Source organism: Coregonus lavaretus (assembly GCF_964263955.1).
Source record: "Coregonus lavaretus genome assembly, chromosome: 1".
Taxonomy (NCBI): Eukaryota; Metazoa; Chordata; class Actinopteri; order Salmoniformes; family Salmonidae; genus Coregonus; species Coregonus lavaretus.
In genome coordinates this window covers 21,694,475-21,715,821 of record NC_139988.1, presented here as the reverse complement: position 1 = coordinate 21,715,821, position 21,347 = coordinate 21,694,475, and the positions used below count along the sequence as shown (strand labels likewise).

Sequence of the window (21,347 nt, the reverse complement as noted above, 5' to 3'; positions counted from 1 at the left end):
ATCCATTCTAGAATAAGACTGTAATGTAACAAAATGTGGAAAAAGTCAAGGGGTCTGAATACTTTCCGAATGCACTGTACGTAAGGGTGAGTCAGCTTTGCCAAACACAATGTACATAAGTAATGTGATATCGCTAACAACTGACAAAGATATCTCACACCAGGGAAAATCCACTTTTTTCAGCTGAAAGATGATGTCCAGAGCTTACCCGTGATGTTGCACAACGATTTAAGTCAATAAGTCATTGTTTTAGTGAACAGGGAAATCCGAAGTTTTCTGCATCTATGCCAAGCGTTTCCTGATAAAAGTATGTACATTTCGAGCCAACTATACGTGTCTTGCGAGGGCTGGCTTTAGTTAATTTGGAACCACTTACAAAACATGTACTGTACATGTGTTGGCTTATTACTTCCCGTTTACAACCTGGTGCTACGGATTACTTCTGTCTGTAATGCACTTAGATCGATCTGGAGATGTTGGATGGGCTGACGGTAAAACGGTGAGTAAGAAAAAAGCTAAATATTATTCTGATGAGCTACCGCCATTCACTTGGCTATAGTAAGCAGCCTGGCAAGGCACACATTAGCCGAACGACTTATCAGGGGCTAACGTCACCTAGCTAACATTAGCTGGATAGCTAGCGACATCAAAAGTGGATGAAGACATGGATAGGTGAAATGTCAACACAGCTGCAACACGGTAGCGTTACAGTAGCAGCAAGTGTAGTCCTATGGGACACTAACAAGTGAGCTAGCTATAGTATAGGTAACTGTGCGGTGAAGCAAATCCATATGTAGTAGCAAATTTCATTTATAGCTCAGTGAGTAAATCACTCCTTTACCAGTACTAATGTAACTGCACCGTTCTTCAGATCATTAGTTTATCAGAGAAACAGCTGAATGCTAGCATAGTTACAGGTACTCTTATGCTTGAAACAACTTTGGAACCAATTATTCACAGTTGCTAAGTTACATTACATTTACATTTTAGTCATTTAGCAGACGCTCTTATCCAGAGCGACTTACAGTTAGTGAGTGCATACATTTTACCTGGCTAGCTAGCTTTATTGGCCCAGGGAGTAGGTTAACTAGCCTCGTAGGTAAAACTCCAGTAAACTCAGTATTAATCTATGATCATTAAATCCCGTTACAAAAAGATAGGGGGAGAGTGGATGGTCCTTCGCCTTGTCGTAGCTACCGTTAAATGTGCTGTGCTCCGTAGCGATTAGCTAAGCTAACCTGACCCTGGCTGTTTGGTTTGTTTACAAACTGCGGAGTGTGGGCTGTGCCAGAGACAGTACGGGCTGTGCACACGGAGGAAGTTGGAGATGTGCCAGAGCCATAGTCGGTGTTTGGAGGGTGGAACTAAACAAGCATTTCTGCACTAGGACAGGAATTAGGTTGAAATAGTTGTGGCAACTTCCTCTGGAGGGGGCCTTTAACCAATGATACACTCCAATAGGGTTGTGATGGTCATGGAATTTCGGATGGCGGAAATTGACCAGCCAAATGACTGCAGTCACCGTAATAACCGTTCAAATAGAAAAAAAATAAGTTTTTTTAAACACATTTTCTCCTCTCCTCTGCTCCTGACTGCATGTGCTGCAATATAAATATAATGAAGAGAACGGGCATCCCCATTCAGGTCAATGATGGCATAATGGGTGGAATGGCAGCAGAGAGGAAGAGGCAAAGCGAGAGGCTTTACTCTGCCCAAAATATGTCCACGAAGTGAGGAATTTTTGTATGGAGGTCAATGAGTGTCGAATTTAGGCAACAAAAAATGTAATTTGCCACGCAAGGCTTATTTAATCGAATTGAAGTTTTGTAATGGTTAGGTTTGTGGGCTCGCCTGATGGCGTTACCGGATTTGAAAATGGGGTCACAAGCTAGCGTCCCAAATGGCACCCTATTCCGTATATAGTGCACTACTTTTGATTAGAGCCCTGTTGGCCTTTTGTCAAAAGTAGTGCACTATATAGGAAATAGGGTGCCATTTGGGATGCAAACACTGCCTTCCTGGCTCTTTCATTGTTAGTCCGTCCTTGAACCTTATCACTAGAGCGCTGGCAGCGTGACCACGTCACACAGGATGTGTGGGAAAGAACAGACTAGTGGAAATAAGGCCATCTGTACAATGCGCGCACACGCACACACAGAAAGCCATCTCTACACCACACATACTCTAATGCATTCAGCTTCTGAAAGACAACCACATTGGTTAACTATCTACAGGGGTGGTTTGGTGATTCAAATAGCCTTCATTTCTTATAAAGCTAGTTCCTGTCCATTATTTTGGGTTTCCTGTCTTGCATTTACAATGTTATCGTAGTGTGAGTGTGTGTGAGCCCGCGTGCGTGCATGTATGGTGTGCAAACAAACCTCTGCTTGGCCAGTTCCCTCTCTCTCTGACACTGCTCGTCCCGGTCTCTCTCCAGCTGTTGTCGTAGCTCTTCACTCTGGCGAACGTAGCGTTGGGCTGCCCTCTCGTCTGCCTGCAGCAGCTCAGCCTCGTGAAGGACCCGCAGCTTTTTCAGCTCCTGCTTGTGTTTACAGATCAGCTTCTGGATCTCTGGCTCCAGACCTGGCACAAAGAGAAGAGAGAACAGGAAGAACAAGAATGAAAAGGAGAGAGAGAGAGAGAGAGAGAGAGAGAGAGAGAGAGAGAGAGAGAGAGAGAGAGAGAGAGAGAGAGAGAGAGAGAGAGAGATCCTGCCTTCGAGGCAGCTTCAACGGAGGCCCTTCGAGAACGCTTTAACTGAAGCAACAGAGGCCCTTCGATGAAGCTTCAACAGAGGCCCTTCGATGAAGCTTCAACAGAGGCCCTTCGATGAAGCTTCAACAGAGGCCCTTCGATGAAGCTTCAACAGAGGCCCTTCGAGGCAGCTTCAACTGAGGCCCTTCGAGGCAGCTTCAACTGAGGCCCTTCGAGGCAGCTTCAACTGAGGCCCTTCGAGGCAGCTTCAACTGAGGCCCTTCGAGGCAGCTTCAACTGAGGCCCTTCGAGGCAGCTTCAACTGAGGCCCTTCGAGGCAGCTTCAACTGAGGCCCTTCGAGGCAGCTTCAACTGAGGCCCTTCGAGGCAGCTTCAACTGAGGCCCTTCGAGGCAGCTTCAACTGAGGCCCTTCGAGGCAGCTTCAACGGAGGCCCTCCTCTCACCTTTCACAGTGATCTCTTTTATCTTCTTGGTCTTCTCGTCGATCCACTTCTCCCTGCGGACCTTCTCTGTGACACTCATCAACTCTTTCAGCTTCTTGATCTCCTGAGGATGAAGAGGGGCAGGTTAGAGGTTAGAGTTCAGGTTAAATGCCAAAGGTCAATCTTCCTTTGGAGAGAAGTTACTACAGTGACTGGGAGGGACACTGTAGCGACACCATCTCTGTGACATCTTCCATGAAAAAAGGTGCCTCAATGAAACATCAAGGGTAATTTCTGTTGGCCAAAGATTAGGCTACATCTCATGTGACCAAGAATAGATTGGTGATGAGAGTGTAGTGATCATAAACATACATATATTCATATTAAAATGTTTATATACATAATTGGTGGTGATATGCAAACAGGAATGGTTTGTGAGGCTACATTGCACAAGAGGGAAATGGTATGAAAGAATAGGGTTTAAGTGTTTTAGACTGAAGACAGACAAGGGCTGAGAGAACACATACTGTAGGGTTAGTCAGCTGCCTAGGACAGGGGTTTAAAAACTGTTACAACACCAAGTCTACAGACAGACAGACGGTACCAGAATAGACTCGCATGCATATAGACAGTCCTGACAGGAGAAAGGAGGACAAATGAACGAATGAATGAATGAATGAATGAATGAATGAAAGAAAGAAGAGCAAGACGGGAGTGATGAGTGGGTTAGGGAAAAAGGTTACCTCGCACAAGGGACCCAGAATTTGCCACACCTAGAGCCAGAGAAAAATGAGACAGACGGGACAGAGGAGGAAAGGAGAGGAGGAAAGGAGAGGAGGAAAGGGAGAAAAAACACAGTGATTAAAAAGCAACAATAGCAGAGGCAAGCAAAGCAGGCAAACACATAATGCCACAAAGAGACAAGGCATAAGCAGAGAGAAGTCGCTAGCAGCAGAAGAGACTGTTAAACCACAAACAGATAAAACACAGATCCTCATCTCCTCTGCCTCCTCTTAGCCATAGTGGTGGATGGCTCAAGTCTGCATCCTAGTGGTCAGGACAGAGGATGGCAGATGTCAGTCCTGTAAGCAGTGTGCGTGTGTGTGTGTGAGACCCCTTACCAGTTCATGCTGCTCCTGCATCTGGCCGATCTTCTTGGTGTATTTCTGATCCACTAGTTTGAGCTCTCCCACCACTCCCTCACAACGCTCACTCAGAGCCTTCTTATCATCTATTAGCTGCACAAACAGAGAGAGAGAAAATAGAGTGAGATGAGAGATAGAGGCGCTAACGACATTTCAGTTCAAAGGAGGGAGTGATGGCATAGCCTTGGATAAGAGTCTAAGGGGGTCGTGTGTGTGTGTGTTTGTACCTGGTCTATAAAGGTGAGGTGTCTCTGGATGGTGGCTTCATACTGCTCCTTCTGCAGAGTGAAGTTCCTGCTCAGTTCCTTCTCTGTCTCCTTCACATGTCTCACTGTCAACTCCCTCTGCTGGGTCTGGGACAGGGAGAGAGGGATGGAGGATGGGCGAGAGAGAGACGGAGAGGGGACAGCTTAGCATGTGAATACTATACACCAGGGATAGGCTTGCAACGCCAGGGTTGTGGGTTCGATTCCCACGGGGGGCCAGTATGAAAAATGTATGCACTCACTAACTGTAAGTCGCTCTGGAAAAGAGCGTCTGCTAAATGACTAAAATGTCAAAAGGCAACAGGTGGCCTGCGATTCAATTTGGCCCCCCAAAGTTGTCTTAGCAAAAACATATATCTATATTTTTGGAACAGATTGAGATGGGGTAAAGATATGACATCTGCAATTGACAACTGTTACCCTGTGAAAAAGAAAACACCACATATGGCTGTGAGATGATCTTGTGTATTGTGTTGTTATTCATGTTCTCACCAGAGCGGACTGCAGCATGTTGACGGTGCGCCTCTTCTCCTCCAGCTCCAACTTCAGTCTCATCATGGAGCCAGTGACCTCAGCAGCCGTGGCCGAGGCTTGCTCTATTCCCGCAAGATCCTCTTCTGACAACATCTAGAGACAGAGAGCGATGGAGACAGAGCCAGAGAGAGAGCTCACACACTGCAACACACACAGTCCAACTCACTAACATCTAACTATTTCAGCAACACATCACCCTTTCAGCTCAAAATCTAACCTTATCTACCTAACCCTATATGGTAGGGTAAATTAAAAGCTCAAGTCACATCTCAAGATTGGAGAGGTGTGTATAATAACAGTCAGATAGGGAGAACAAGCTACCCCTCATTATCAGTATTGAGAGGTTGCTGGTCTAGTTCAGAAATGAAGGCAAGCCCTGCACTAGCAAATCCTTATTTTATCAGCAATGTCAGGATAATGACATTGAGTGAGTCTCCCCGCACCTCTTTGTGTGACCCTGAGGTGACAGATCGAGGTCTCTCCTGTTCAGACTTCTCCATCTCATCAAGGAAGCTCATGATGCTCTGTAGCTTGGCCTCAGAGAGGAGAGCGCCCCCGTCTGGCAGCACAGGGGTATGGACCAGCTGGCCATGACGCTCCAGGTTATCAGTGGTCAGGGAGTTGGAGTCTCCATCCTGAGAGAACAGAAACAGGTTATCAGTGGTCAGGGAGTTGGAGTCTCCATCCTGAGAGAATAGAAACAGGTTATCAGTGGTCAGGGAGTTGGAGTCTCCATCCTGAGAGAATAGAAACAGGTTATCAGTGGTCAGGGAGTTGGAGTCTCCATCCTGAGAGAATAGAAACAGGTTATCAGTGGTCAGGGAGTTGGAGTCTCCATCCTGAGAGAATAGAAGCAGGTTATCAGTGGTCAGGGAGTTGGAGTCTCTGTCCTGAGAGAATACTAATAATAGAAACAGGTTATTAGTGGTCAGGGAGTGGAAGGGAGAGAAATAAAAATATGTATGTGACCGACTGGGGTTTGCACCACTGGGGTTTGAACCACTGGGGTTTGCACCACTGGGGTTTGCACCACTGGGGTCTCCTACGCGTCCCAAGACTGTGTTGGCTCATAAAAAAATGAAAGGCTAAAAAGGTAGAGTAGACATCAAGTAGTTGAAATCTATTGGATTACAAGGCATTACCAAGAGCTGAGGTGAATCAAGGTGTGAAACAGGACTGGATAGATACAAGTAGCTTCAGATCTGGATAGATAAGGGTAGCTTCAGATCTGGATAGATACAAGTAGCTTCAGATCTGGATAGATACAAGTAGCTTCAGAGAGTGAACAAGGGCAGAGGGAAGGGTACAACTTTGTGGAATGAAGAGAGTAGTGCAGCCTTACCTCGTCTATCCAGGAGTACTTCTCCTTGTGGTAGCTCTTGGGTTCAGACAGCCTCTCTGGTTCTTCCTCTAGGAGCTTCAGAGTGTCCAGCAGGTCATTCAGGGTGGTCTTAGACTGGGCTCTGCTCGACAGCGCCCCCTGGCGCTGGTCCTCCACACTCACTGACCGCTGCAGAATCTCCTGTTATACAGAGAAGAACAAATACAGCGTCAGGACATGGATGAGATTAAATCATCCTGAACGCACTGGTTTTGTAGACAATATACAGATAATTAAGACAGGTTTAAGAATGAGAAAAAGCATAAACAATGGGAATATTCCAAAGATCAGGTCTCATACTGTTATGGTACATTTATATAGAGGTAGAATCAATTAATCATTGGTTTGTTACCTGTGAGCATTGAGAATCTCTGCGATTGGACAGTGCAGGGGACAGCGCTCTCAGGTTGGTGACATCATCCAGGTCAGTCACAACGTTCACATTGTTAGAGTCTGTAGACAAACAGAGGAAAAACCTGAGGGCAATGTCTGTATGCAACTATATGTGCTTACAGGTCAGGATATGTTAGCTGGCAATGGAGAAAGGAAATGCGGAAGCCAGTTACACTGCACACTAATTTACATTACATCCATGACTGCACTAGGCTTGATGGGGCAAGTTGCCATTAGAGGCCCAGGGAGAGACTGACCTGTGTTCTGGGCCTTGACGTCAGAGCCAGTGGGGGAGATAGGGTTCCTGTTGCAGGGGGATGTGGGGCTCTTGTTGCTGGAGGAGGAGGTGGTGGTCTTGGGGGGTTTCTTACGGCCCACCTTGCCACTGTGTGTCAGGGTCTCCATCTCCTCCTGGGCCAAGGCCTGTACCTCGGCAGCCCTCTGGGCTCTCTTGTGCTGCAGCTCCTGCAACACAGCAGGAGGGGGCGACATTAGGCACGCAGGGCCACAGAGGGAGAGACGGGGGAACTAGGGTGAAGTTGCCCCTAGACGCTGATCTTGGGCCAGCTTAGCATTTTTCCCACTAATGATAAAGGTTTGGGGAAGCTGATCTTAAATCTGTACCATGGGGAAACTTCACCCCGGAGCAGGAACTAGCCTTGTTCCAGATCTGTTTGTGCCATCTTGCCAACTCCTTGTCAAGTCAAACATTACAATTCTATCAGTAGTTGGCTAGAGAGTAGGAACATACCAGCACCCAGGCTATGTGGGAACTGTCTGCAAGGTGTTTTTCTAATCTACTACATTTGTGTCATCAAGACTGAAGCATTTGGCTTTGTGGGGTTAACGCCTTTGGCATTTGTTGGGAAAGGAAAACGTGTGTGAGGGGGGGGGGGGGGGGGGGGGGGCAAGAACTTGATGGGGCATCGTGGATACAACAACAAAAAACGAAGGAGCAGCATTTGTTGGGGTTGGGGAACATTTGGGGTTGAAAAGTAAGTGTCTGAAAGACAGAGGACAGAAAGATGTAGTTGAGAGAGTGGGATCTAACAAAGAATAGCCTAGAAACCACTGTGTTATGACTCATGTACGATAAGAGATATCTACTGTAGGAAGTTCAGCTATAGTTCAACTATACATTCAGCCATAATTCATCCTGTATACCTTCGCTGAGGCTGTGTAAATATTCCTCTATAATACCTGAATGGCTGTGACGCGGGCAAGACGAGCCTTCTCCTCACGAATCCTTTTCCTGTCCTCCTCCTTCTTCTGCACCTCTGGAGACTTCCCCTCCTCCGCTCTCTGTTCTCGTTCCTACACAGGGTTAACCCAAAAAGGTTGTGGGTTCAATTCCCGCAGGGATCATATACAGTGCCTTCAGAAATTATTCACACACCTTCAATTTTTCTAAATGTTTTTGTGTTACAGCCTGAATACAAAATTGATTAAATTGAGATTTTGTGTCACTGATCTACACACAATACCTTATAATGTCAAAGTGGAATTTTGTTTGTAGAAAATGTGAGAAATTAATAAAAAATTTAAAGCTGAAATGTCTTGAGTCAATAAGTATTCAACCCCTTCGTTATGGCAAGCCTAAATAAGTTCAGGAGTAAAAATGTGCTTAACAAATCGCATAATAAAGTTGCATGGACTCATTCTGTGTTCAATAATAGTGGTTAATATGATATTTTTTATAACTACAATCTCTGTACCCCACACATACAATCATCTGTAAGGTCCCTCAGTTGAGCAGTGAATTTCAAGCACAGATTCAACCACAATGACCAGGGAGGTTTTTCAATGCCTCGCAAAGGGCACTGATTGGTAGATGTGTAAAATAAAAAAAAGCAGACGCTAAATATCCCTTTGAGCAGGGTGAAGTTATTAATTAGGCTTTGGATGGTGTATCAATACACCCAGTCACTACAAAGATACAGGCGTTCTTCCTAACTCAGTTGCCGGAGAGGAAGGAAACCGCTCAGGGATTTCACCATGAGGGCAATGGAGACTGTAAAACAGTTACAGAGTTTAATGGCTGTGATAGGAGAAAACTGAGGATGGATCAACATCATTGTAGTTACTCCACAATACTAACCTAAATGACAGAGTGAAAAGAAGAAAGCCTGTACAGGATACAACTATTTCAAAACATGCATCATGTTTGCAACAAGGCACTTAAGTAATACTGCAAAAATTATTGGCTAAGAAATGTACTTTTCGTCCTGAATACAAAGCCTTATGATTGAGGCAAATTCAACACAACACATCACTGAGTACCACTCCTCATATTTTCAAGCACGGTGGTGGCTGCATCATGTTATGGGTATGCTTGTCATCGGCAAGGACTAGGGAGTTTTTGGATAAAAATAAACTGAATACAGCTATAAGCACAATCAAAATCCTAGAGGAAAACCAGGTTCAGTCTGCTTTCCAACAGACACTGGGAGATGAATTCACCTTTCAGCAGGACAATAACCTGCTGAAATCTACACTGGAGTTGCTTACCAAGACGACATTGAATGTTCCCGAGTGGCCTAGTTACAGTTTTGACTTATATTGGCAAGACTTGAAAATGGCTGTCTTGTAATGATCAACAATCAACTTGACAGAGCTTGAATAATTTTTTTAAAGAATAATGGGCAAATGTTGTACAATCCAGGTGTGCAAAGCTCTTAGACATTTCCCAAAAAGATTCACAGCTGTAATCGCTGCCAAAGGTGATTCTACAAAGTATTGACTCAGGGTTATGAATACTTACGTAAATTATTCAAGGGGTCTGAATACTTTCCGAAGGCACTGTATATTATCTTATTATTACATTAATTCTATGGACGCAGTGCTAGTGACTATGGATTCAATGGATAAAACCACAATGGCCTAGTAGTATTGTGTGGTGGTGGTATACTCAGCTAAACAGAGATCAGGTAGACCAGACGTTTACCTTCTTCTTGGTGGTAAGGATGCGTCTGAGGGCAGCCTGGCTGGCGTGCTGTGACTGTCTTCTGGCATAGCGTCTATACCACCGCTGGATGGTCACCGCTGCCTGGTTCACCTGCTGGATGAACCTTCAGACACAACAACATAGAGGTCAAAGGCTAGGGTGAGCAATACGCAACAAAAAAAAAAAGTCACCACAAATCAATACAAGGAGCTGTAAGGAAGGAGAGTGACTGATTTTCCAAAGTTGTTCTGGACATGCACACAACCCATCACGGATTTAAAAGCAAAGGATTGGTGTAAGCTTTGGCTGGAGGGAGTTTCCACCATTGTAAAATCAATGACAGAGAATGTGCAAGGGCACTTCTAAAGACATTTGCTAGACAAAACATTACAACACAAGAGCATTGATTCCCAAGGTGCCTTGCTGAGTGAACTCTGACCTCTCTGCCTCCTCCTCGGTGACCTCTCTCCTACGGGGCAGGCTGGGGGAGCCTCTGGGGCTGCGCTGGGCAGCATTGTTGTTAGACGTAGAGGAGGACGAGGAGAAGTTCTTCTGGGACTTGGTGGTCAGAGAGCTGCTCTCCAGGGGTCCCTCGTCATTCACTGTGGCTTTCAGGATGTTACTGAGCACACAGAGAGAGAGACATGGACATTAACTTAGTATCAATCAAATGTATTTATAAAGCTTTTTTACATCAGCAGTTGTCACCAAGTTCTTTCACATACTTCTTATCAACACAGTATAAAAACTGCACAAACCTTTGAAGTACTAATGCAGTATACTGTATGCCGCAAAAGACTGAATGAAAGACAATGAAATAATGTATTATATTTTTGACTCACTTGAAGGAGGGTTTCTGGTTGGAGCTCTTGGGGGTGAGGGGTTTGTCAGAGTAGTTGTTATGCAAGATGGTGGTGACAGAGTTCCCCACAGCTCCCTTGTTGCTCCTAAAAGATCCGGGGCGAAATGTCACTGAACACCCTGACTGACAAACTATCTGGAAAGCTCATGTGTCATCATAGCAAGTCACTGCAAAGTAGGGGAGACCGGGGAACAAAATAACAGTTTTAGGATTTTGCTTAGTATGAAAATAATATTTGAGGTAGTTTCATAATATTTTTATACAAACATACATATCTTAGCTACCATTACACACTGTAACAAAGTTTCTAGGACATACTAGTTGCTTACAATTCAACCGACAGTGGTGGAAGTAAAATGTCACTGTTGTGTTTCCCACAGGTCTTCAACTGTAAAAATGCGGGGTCATTCAGAAATGTTAAGATTTGAAACTGATATTTGGATGAAAATACACTAAATTCACAAAATATAAAATTTTCATTTTATCTTTTCGGCAAGTCATAATGACAAAAAACAAAGTAGACCAAATTACTATACTTTATAGAAGATACTTTTAGTAAAAGTATGAATTTGACTTTAAAAAAATAATCTAAGGTATTATCTTAGTTGTACTGGCAAACTTCATGTAAAAAAAGTTAACTTTTATATAATTATGTGAATGTGTCTAAATACCATATAAAATAACATAGGTTTTTAGAACAAATGTTACAAATCTGAGTCTTGTGAGAAAATACAACAATAATGATTGTCATCACCTATACCAACAAAAATTCCTTTTTTTTTTTTTTTTTACACCAAATACAAACGAACAACAACTTACAGACGCACACAAACAACGACTACATCTCCTCTGCCCAGACCCACATGCTCACATCCATATATTTCTGAATTTAAGCATAACTTCCTAGCATTTGTACATTGAATAACAGCTTTAAGTTATTTCAAATTGTATTTATTTTGTTGTTACTTTGTAAGGGGGGGGGAGTCACTCCTAGGGCTGTTACGGTGACCGTATTACCGCCACAGAGGCGGTCAGGAGTCATGATGGCAGTCAAATTCCACGTGATCCTTTAGTCACGGTAATTAGGTTTCTCCAAGCGAGGATTCTGCTAATGGTCATTAGTAGCCTACCAAATTTGCTAACTGCCTTTTACTCAGCACTCTATTGTCCCTCCTGAGTGGCGCAGTGGTCTAAGACACTGCATCGCAGTGCTAGCTGTGCCACTAGAGATCCTGGTTCGAATCCAGACTCTGTCGTAGCCGGCCGCGACCGGGAGACCCATGGGGTGGCGCACAATTTGCCCAGGGTAGGGGAGGGAATGGCCGGCAGGGATGTAGTTCAATTGGTAGAGCATGGCGTTTGCAACGCCATGGTTGTGGGTTCGATTCCCACGGGGGGCCAGTATGAAATAATGTATGCACTGTAAGTCGCTCTGGATAAGAGCGTCTGCTAAATGACTAAAATGTAAATGTAAAATCACCCTGACATCAATGCAGATCTATCAATGCAAATCTAATGTTGCGCAACATTTCTGTAATTGCGTGAGAAAACAGAGTTTTGATGGCCTCCACTAAAAAGAGGATCCCATCAGCTTTCTATAGGTTACGCCTATTATATTTATTTATCAACTTTAGTAATATACAGTGGGGAAAAAAAGTATTTAGTCAGCCACCAATTGTGCAAGTTCTCCCACTTAAAAAGATGAGAGGCCTGTAATTTTCATCATAGGTACACGTCAACTATGACAGACAAATTGAGATTTTTTTCCCCAGAAAATCACATTGTAGGATTTTTAATGAATTTATTTGCAAATTATGGTGGAAAATAAGTATTTGGTCACCTACAAACAAGCAAGATTTCTGGCTCTCACAGACCTATAACTTCTTCTTTAAGAGGCTCCTCTGTCTTCCACTCGTTACCTGTATTAATGGCACCTGTTTGAACTTGTTATCAGTATAAAAGACACCTGTCCACAACCTCAAACAGTCACACTCCAAACTCCACTATGGCCAAGACCAAAGAGCTGTCAAAGGACACCAGAAACAAAATTGTAGACCTGCACCAGGCTGGGAAGACTGAATCTGCAATAGGTAAGCAGCTTGGTTTGAAGAAATCAACTGTGGGAGCAATTATTAGGAAATGGAAGACATACAAGACCACTGATAATCTGCCTCGATCTGGGGCTCCATGCAAGATCTCACCCCGTGGGGTCAAAATGATCACAAGAACGGTGAGCAAAAATCCCAGAACCACACGGGGGGACCTAGTGAATGACCTGCAGAGAGCTGGGACCAAAGTAACAAAGCCTACCATCAGTAACACACTACGCCGCCAGGGACTCAAATCCTGCAGTGCCAGACGTGTCCCTCTGCTTAAGCCAGTACATGTCCAGGCCCGTCTGAAGTTTGCTAGAGTGCATTTGGATGATCCAGAAGAGGATTGGGAGAATGTCATATGGTCAGATGAAACCAAAATATAACTTTTTGGTAAAAACTCAACTCGTCGTGTTTGGAGGACAAAGAATGCTGAGTTGCATCCAAAGAACACCATACCTACTGTGAAGCATGGGGGTATAAACATCATGCTTTGGGGCTGTTTTTCTGCAAAGGGACCAGGACGACTGATCCGTGTAAAGGAAAGAATGAATGGGGCCATGTATCGTGAGATTTTGAATGAAAACCTCCTTCCATCAGCAAGGGCATTGATGATGAAACGTGGCTGGGTCTTTCAGCATGACAATGATCACAAACACACCGCCCGGGCAACGAAGGAGTGGCTTCGTAAGAAGCATTTCAAGGTCCTGGAGTGGCCTAGCCAGTCTCCAGATCTCAACCCCATAGAAAATCTTTGGAGGGAGTTGAAAGTCCGTGTTGCCCAGCGACAGCCCCAAAACATCACTGCTCTAGAGGAGATCTGCATGGAGGAATGGGCCAAAATACCAGCAACAGTGTGTGAAAACCTTGTGAAGACTTACAGAAAACGTTTGACCTGTGTCATTGCCAACAAAGTGTCAAGGCGTGCTGAAGGTGGGTGTGTGTAGGAATCATGCGCAGGACGCAGAGGCTCAGTCCAAAGGCTTTAGTGCAATATATACATTATATACACAACAGAAGCACCATAAGCCCGAAGGCAAAAATACAAGACGCACACAGGCGACAAAACAAAAGACGCACAAACATGTGCAAAACAACCCTCTCCAAAACACTGGAGGGAAAATGTAGCTCCAAACACGAAACAGAAGCGCAATCACACACAACGACAAGCACACACAACGAGAACTAAATAGGACACTAACGAGGACTAACAAGACACAGGTGTACAACATCCAGACAAAACCAAACGAACATGAAACATAGATCGGTGGCAGCTAGTACTCCGGGGACGACGACCGCCGAAGCCTGCCCGAACCAGGAGGAGGAGCAGTCTCGGCCGAAACCGTGACACAAAGGGTATATAACAAAGTATTGAGAAACTTTTGTTATTGACCAAATACTTATTTTCCACCATAATTTGCAAATAAATTCATTAAAGATCCTACAATGTGATTTTCTGGATTCTTTTTTCTCATTTTGTCTGTCATAGTTGACGTGTACCTATGATGAAAATTACAGGCCTCTCATCTTTTTAAGTGGGAGAACTTGCACAATTGGTGGCTGACTAAATACTTTTTTTCCCCACTGTAAAGCACATTGCTTCGATTTACAACAGGAGTGGCATGAAAATTAACCACGGGAACAGCGTCCTCCATTCGCTACAGCGTCCTCCATTCAGACCCCTTGACTTTTTCAAAATGTTGTTACATTACAGCCTTATTCTAAAATGGAATAAAAAATACACTCCGCAATCTATACACCATACCCCATATTTACATACAGTGAGGGAAATAAGTATTTGACCCCTCTGCAAAACATGACTTAGTACTTCGTGGCAAAACCCTTGTTGGCATGCCGAGAGATGAGTTCGGATTGCTCTGCCATGTAGCACGCTTGTCTATAATCACAGAGGTCAGACGTTTCTTGTAGCTGGCCACCAGGTTTGCACACATCTCAGGAGGAATTTTGTTCCACTCCTCTTTGCAGATCTTCTCCAAGTCATTAAGGTTTCGAGGCTGACGTTTGGCAACTCGAACCTTCAGCTCCCTCCACAGATTTTCTATGGGATTAAGGTCTGGAGACTGGCTAGGCCACTCCAGGACCTTAATGTGCTTCTTCTTGAGCCACTCCTTTGTTGCCTTGGCTGTGTGTTTTGGGTCATTGTTATGCTGGAATACCCATCCACGACCCATTTTCAATGCCCTGGCTGGGGGAAGGAGGTTCTCACTCAAGATTTGACGGTACATGGCCCCGTCCATCGTCCCTTTGATGCGGTGAAGTTGTCCTGTCCCCTTAGCAGAAAAACACCCCCAAAGCATAATGTTTCCACCTCCATGTTTGACGGTGGGGATGGTGATCTTGGGGTCATAGGCAGCATTCCTCCTCCTCCAAACACAGCGAGTTGAGTTGATGCCAAAGAGCTCCATTTTGGACCACAACACTTTCACCCAGTTCTCCTCTGAATCATTCAGATGTTCATTGGCAAACTTCAGACGGCCCTTTATATGTGATTTCGTCAGCAGGGGGACCTTGCAGGATTTCAGTCATTTACGGCGTAGTGTGTTACCAATTGTTTTCTTGGTGACTATGGTCCCAGCTGCCTTGACATCATTGACAAGATCCTCCCGGGTAGTTCTGGGCTGATTCCTCACCGTTCTCATGATCATTGCAACTCCACGAGGTGAGATCTTGCATGGAGCCCCAGGCCGAGGGAGACTGACAGTTCATTTGTGTTTCTTCCATTTGCGAATAAACGCACCAACTGTTGTCACCTTCTCACCAAGCTGCTTGGCGATGGTCTTGTAGCCCATTCCAGCCTTGTGTAGGTCTACAAGCTTGTCCCTGACATCCTTGGAGAGCTCTTTGGTCTTGGCCATGGTGGAGAGTTTGGAATCTGATTGATTGATTGCTTCTGTGGACAGGTGTTTTTTTATACAGGTAACAAGCTGAGATTAGGAGCACTCCCTTTAAGAGTGTGCTCCTAATCTCAGCTCGTTACCTGTATAAAAGACACCTGGGAGCCAAAAATCTTTCTGATTGAGAGGGGGTCAAATACTTATTTCCCTCATTAAAATGCAAATGAATTTATAACATTTGTGACATGTGTTTTTCTGGATTTTTTTGTTGTTGTTCTGTCTCTCACTGTTCAAATATACCTACCATTAAAATTATAGACTGATCATTTCTTTGTCAGTGGGCAAACGTACAAAATCAGCAGGGGATCAAATACTTTTTTCCCTCACTGTAAGGCAAGGTGAAGTTAAGCTTCCCTAAAGTAAATTGAATGAAATTGCCAAAATTATATAGCCTAAATAGCTTACTGTTTGATGAGCTGTCTCTTGCGCAACATCGACTGATATTTCAATCAATTAATAGGCTAAAATGCATTATTTTGCAATTGTTTCTCTCCCGAACAATTGACCGGCTGCAATTGTATTTATCGGCTTTTCATTTTTTTTATCTGACAAAAGCCGGCTATTCCGGCTAACAGTAATACTGGCACACTCACAGCTAGGCTGGGTAAGAGGCTTTACAGAACTGCATGGCCGAGAAACCAAACCATTCACACTTAAAGCAGCAACATTCTGGATTTCTCTCAAATTGTCTCTCCTGTTTCATGCATGTCGATCACAGCCGATACTGCCCTCGAGCTAAAAGTCCAACAATTCCTTTGTTGGTGATGTTTTTCAAAAAATAAATGTCCAATTCTAATCCTTTATGGTTGGTAGGTATGGATATGACAAGTATGTTTCTTAAGACATGTATCACTGTATTGCCTGAGGGTTGAAGGATTTATCAGACCATCTCAACAGTAAAAGAGTTATGTGTAATTATTATGATAATGTATACTTTGTTAATATTGATAACTCTGACTGAGAAGCTCATGTGTGACCGACCGGCTCGATTCGGTCTTATGTAGCAAATTATGTTTTTTACATTGGATAAAAGTAGAGCCTCAGAGCTAGGAAATTGTATATCATTCACTACAGTTGAGGAACAATGGGAAAGTAATTCTGCTTTGAAAGTTGATCAACTTGTAACCTCATTTTTGAGAAAATGGGCATTGAATGTTTTGGCACCTACTGGAGAGCTCTTCTTTGTCTACACCCATTCAGCATCATTCACACATGTGAGGCTATGTACTAAACAACCAAATATTTCAAGACTAAATGCTGGCTTCAGGTGTGTTTGTAAATTGAATCTGGAGTGTCAGAGTGTGCTCTGGGTGTTTGTAAACTCAGAGCGTTGTCGGATTGGCCTTCGTAAATTCAGAGCGTTTCGCTCTCGGCGTGTTCCGAGCGCACACTGGACACTCTGGCTGAATAGTAGGGTTGATCCGAGCGTTCTGACCTAACAGCAGTCAAGCACCCAAGCTAACTGGCTAGCTTGCTAGCTACTTCCAAAGAACAGCTCACTCTGACCATTTTACTTGCCCTAGCAGAGCTGTTAATGCTGTTTTTATGTTATCCAGAGCGTTGGTGACTGCAACTGTGCTAATTACGTTTTTTTTGCCAACGTTTACTGACACCGGCCATATTCAACGGTTGTTGAGCGTTTGTAAATTCGTCAGTTATTCTGCACTCTGGCACACTCAGACGAGTGCTCTGAAAGAGTAGATAGCCAGAGTGAATTTACCAGCTACGTCTATTGACAGTTGTCGCAGTGACATCATAAACATTCTATTGAAATAGTGACTTGCATAGTGGTGTGTTTTGTTTAGACATGTAGCTAGCTAGCTAAACAATGAACCATAATCCCAACTCATAACGTTACTACCCTGCATGAATCGGCAGGTAGCTAACCAACCAGGTTCAATGTTAGCTAGCTAACATTAGGCTATAACTAGCAATGCAAATGGCTCTGAGATACAAATAATATTACTACACAGATCATACACATGACGTTAGCTAGCTAGCCAGCCAGCTAACGTTAGCTAGCTAGCTAACAGTACACTTTAACTTGAAATGAAAACGACTTTCTGACAAAATTGTGTAATATCTGAAAATGTAGCTAGTTAGACTCTCTTACCCATATACATGGATGGACGCTTCTCCCTCTCTGTCACGGCCATGGTTGCCCTTAATTTGAAGATGTAATCCGAAGACAGGTATTTTATACAACAGCCTTCTGTGTGTTCTCTTTCCGACTCCGTCTACATATTTGCAATCAAACGCCAGAATTTTCTCCATCTCCTTAGCTATCATACTCTAATTCCACTGATTTCAAAACTTGGTCCTCCAGAAAGTGGAGAGCAACACTTAGGCAGTTCTACTACGTGATATCTTTCAAAAAAGCAGCGTTAGAAAGGATTACCTACACATACTGACCAGGTGATATAATAGACAAGCGTGCTACATGGCAGACCAATCCGAACCCATCTCTCGGCATGTCCAGCCCACTCAATATCTCAGTCAATCATGGCTAGCGGGAAGGTTGCTGTCTTTTTCCATGGCTAAACCAACTAGGCTCGTAATTTAACAATTTTATTCGTATTTACAGATGGCATACATGTTTGTTATTAAGGCACATGAAAGTTCACATGTTCCAGAAGGCATTTCTGCCAAAAAATACATTTTAATCAAGTTTAAGTTCAAATGGCGCTCCTGTGAAGTACTGACGCGCGACATACGCCTAGTTTCCTGAAATGGGTCACGTGTCATCTCTCTCCTCTCTCACTGAGGGTATGGAGTGACTAGGGCTGTGGCAGTCATTACATTTTGTCAGCCGGTTATTGTCATACAAAAGACTGCCGATCTCACGGTAATTGACCGTTAATTAACATAAACACGTTTAGCATCTCCACGCCTCCACACATACACATGCGTGCCTTTGGAAAATCAACATTTAAAAAAATAGTCTAATAAATCAATTTAGTATACACCATCACAATATATCCATTATTTATTTTAGTCAGGTCTAAAGAAACATAATGAAATGAAGAAAATGTATTTCAGATCAATCACCTTTAGAAAGTGCTACCATTTCATTTACACTGTTTCAACATACTGTTGAACTTCTTTCTTCAAATTGATCATCACAGTGAGGTGAGTTTTAAAAGTACGATAGGCTGTTTTGATAAGTGTTTGATGTGATTTTCGATTGCTTTTGCACTGTTCTCGAAAGTGATGACAAATGTGATTATGCATGTAATGCTTTATTATAAAGGTGCATTTTTATGGTGAAAATTCTTCCCCAAACTTGAAACTCACGCGCAGCCTATGTATGCCAGTTAGGCTCTACACCGGTTAGAAAGCAAATTAATGTTCTTAATTTTAAGAAATTATTTGGCCACATTAGCTGTGATACAAACCTTATCAAAACATATAGTTCTATGGGTTAGGCTACATGAGGTGTGCGACTATGATTTGAAAAAGTCGCCAAAAAAAGGCATGCTCTGTTTCTTTCCTTAATGCACAAGCTGGGCATTATTCATAAGTGATAGGCTAATATTGTCACCCATCAAACTATTCTTAATTTTAATGTCTTTACATATATAAAAGAATATGTGAGAAATTAGTTTGGATTTTTAATGGACCATTATCATGCACAGGGGAATGGGGAAAACAAATACGTAATTTATGCACTTACAGTGCCTTCGGAAAGTATTCAGACCCCTTGACTTTTTCCACATTTTGTTAGGTTTCAGCCTTATTCTAAAATTTATTAAATTGTATTTTCCCCTCATCAATCTACACACAATACCACAATGATAAAGCAAAAACTGGTTTTTAGACATTTGTGCTAATTTATTAAAAATAAAAACGGAAATATGCATTTACATAAGTATTCAGACCCTTTACTCAGTACTTTGTTGAAGCAGCTTTGGCAGCAATTACAGCCTCGAGTCTTCTTGGGTATGACGCTACAAGCTTGGCACACCTGTATTTGGGGAGTTTCTCCCATTCTTCTCTGCAGATCCTCTCAAGCTCTGTCAGGTTGGATCGGGAGTGTTGCTGCACAGCTATTTTCAGGTCTCTCCGGAGATGTTAGATTGGGTTCAAGTCCGGGCTCTGGCTGGGCCACTCAAGGACATTCAGAGACTTGTCCCAAAGCCACTCCTGCGTTGTCTTGGCTGTGTGCTTAGGGTCGTTGTCCTGTTGGAAGGTGAACCTTCGCCTCAGTCTGAGGTCCTGAGCACTCTGGAGCAGGTTTTCATCAAGGATCTCTATGTACTTTGCTCTGTTCATCTTTCCCTTGATCCTGACTAATCTCCCAGTCCCTGCCACTGAAAAACATCCCCACTGCATGATTCTGCCACCACCATGCTTCACCGTAGGGATGGTGCCAGGTTTCCTCCAGACGTGACACTTGGCATTCAGGCTAAAGAGTTCAATCTTGGTTTCATCAGACCAGAGAATCTTATTTCTCATGGTCTGAGAGTCCTTTAAGTACCTTTTGGCAAACTCCAAGCGGGCTATCATGTGCCTTTTACTGAGGAGTGGCTTCCATCTGGCCACTCTACCATAAAGGCCTGATTGGTGGAGTGCTGAAGAGACGGTTGTCCTCCTCTCAACAGAGGAACTCTGGAGCTCTGTCATGGTGACCATCGGGTTCTTGGTCACCTCCCTGACCAAGGCCCTTCTCCCCCGATTGCTCAGTTTGGCCAGGCGGCCAGCTGTAGGAAGAGTCTTGGTGCTTCCAAACTTGTTCCATTTAAGAATGATGGAGGCCACTGTGTTCTTGGGGACCTTCAATGCTGCAGACATTTTTTGGTACCCTTCCCCAGATCTGTCCACAATCCTGTCTCGGAGCTCTATGGACAATTCCTTCGACCTCATAGCTTGGTTTTTGCTCTGACATGCACTGTCAACTGTGGGACCTTTATATAGACAGGTGTGTGCCTTTCCAAATCATGTCCAATCAATTGAATTTACCACAGGTGGACTCTAATCAAATTGTAGAAACATCTCAAGGATGATCAATGGAAACAGGATGCACCTGAGCTCAATTTCGAGTCTCATAGCAAAGGGTCTGAATACTTACAGTGAGAGGAAAAAAGTATTTGATCCCCTGCTGATTTTGTATGTTTGCCCACTGACAAAGAAATGATCAGTCTATAATTGTAATGGTAGGTTTATTTGAACAGTGAGAGACAGAATAACAACAACAAAAATCCAGAAAACGCATGTCAAAAATTATATAAATTGATTTGCGTTTTAATGAGGGAAATAAGTATTTGACCCCCTCTCAATCAGAAAGGTTTCTGGCTCCCAGGTGTCTTTTATACAGGTAACGAGCTGAAATTAGGAGCACACTCTTAAAGGGAGTGCTCCTAATCTCAGCTTGTTACCTGTATAAAAGACACCTGTCCACAGAAGCAATCAATCAATCAGATTTCAAACTCTCCACCATGGCCAAGACCAAAGAGCTCTCCAAGGATGTCAGGGACAATATTGTAGACCTACACAAGGCTGGAATGGGCTACAAAACCATCGGCAAGCAGTTTGGTGAGAAGATGACAACAGTTGGTGCGATTTATTCGCAAATGGAAGAAACACAAAATAACTGTCAATCTCCCTCTGCCTGGGGCTCCATGCAAGATCTCACCTCGTGGAGTTGCAATGATCATGAGAACGGTGAGGAATCAGCCC

The 21,347-nt window shown here is 43.7% G+C and overlaps 1 protein-coding gene across 1 annotated transcript in view; it reads right to left on the bottom strand.

The window, feature by feature from the left end:
- The window catches only part of cep131 (centrosomal protein 131), a 47,519-nt gene that overhangs the window by 16,147 nt on the left and 10,025 nt on the right, over positions 1 to 21,347 (bottom strand). The window contains exons 6-18 of the mRNA XM_084165362.1: positions 10,644 to 10,748; positions 10,241 to 10,423; positions 9,802 to 9,925; positions 8,058 to 8,171; positions 7,115 to 7,322; positions 6,817 to 6,917; positions 6,426 to 6,605; positions 5,527 to 5,718; positions 5,042 to 5,176; positions 4,511 to 4,636; positions 4,260 to 4,376; positions 3,160 to 3,262; positions 2,382 to 2,583 (exon numbers count right to left, since the gene is read on the bottom strand). Coding sequence (XP_084021488.1) covers positions 2,382 to 2,583; positions 3,160 to 3,262; positions 4,260 to 4,376; positions 4,511 to 4,636; positions 5,042 to 5,176; positions 5,527 to 5,718; positions 6,426 to 6,605; positions 6,817 to 6,917; positions 7,115 to 7,322; positions 8,058 to 8,171; positions 9,802 to 9,925; positions 10,241 to 10,423; positions 10,644 to 10,748 — 1,890 coding nt within the window. The remainder of the gene's footprint in view (positions 1 to 2,381; positions 2,584 to 3,159; positions 3,263 to 4,259; positions 4,377 to 4,510; positions 4,637 to 5,041; positions 5,177 to 5,526; positions 5,719 to 6,425; positions 6,606 to 6,816; positions 6,918 to 7,114; positions 7,323 to 8,057; positions 8,172 to 9,801; positions 9,926 to 10,240; positions 10,424 to 10,643; positions 10,749 to 21,347) is intronic.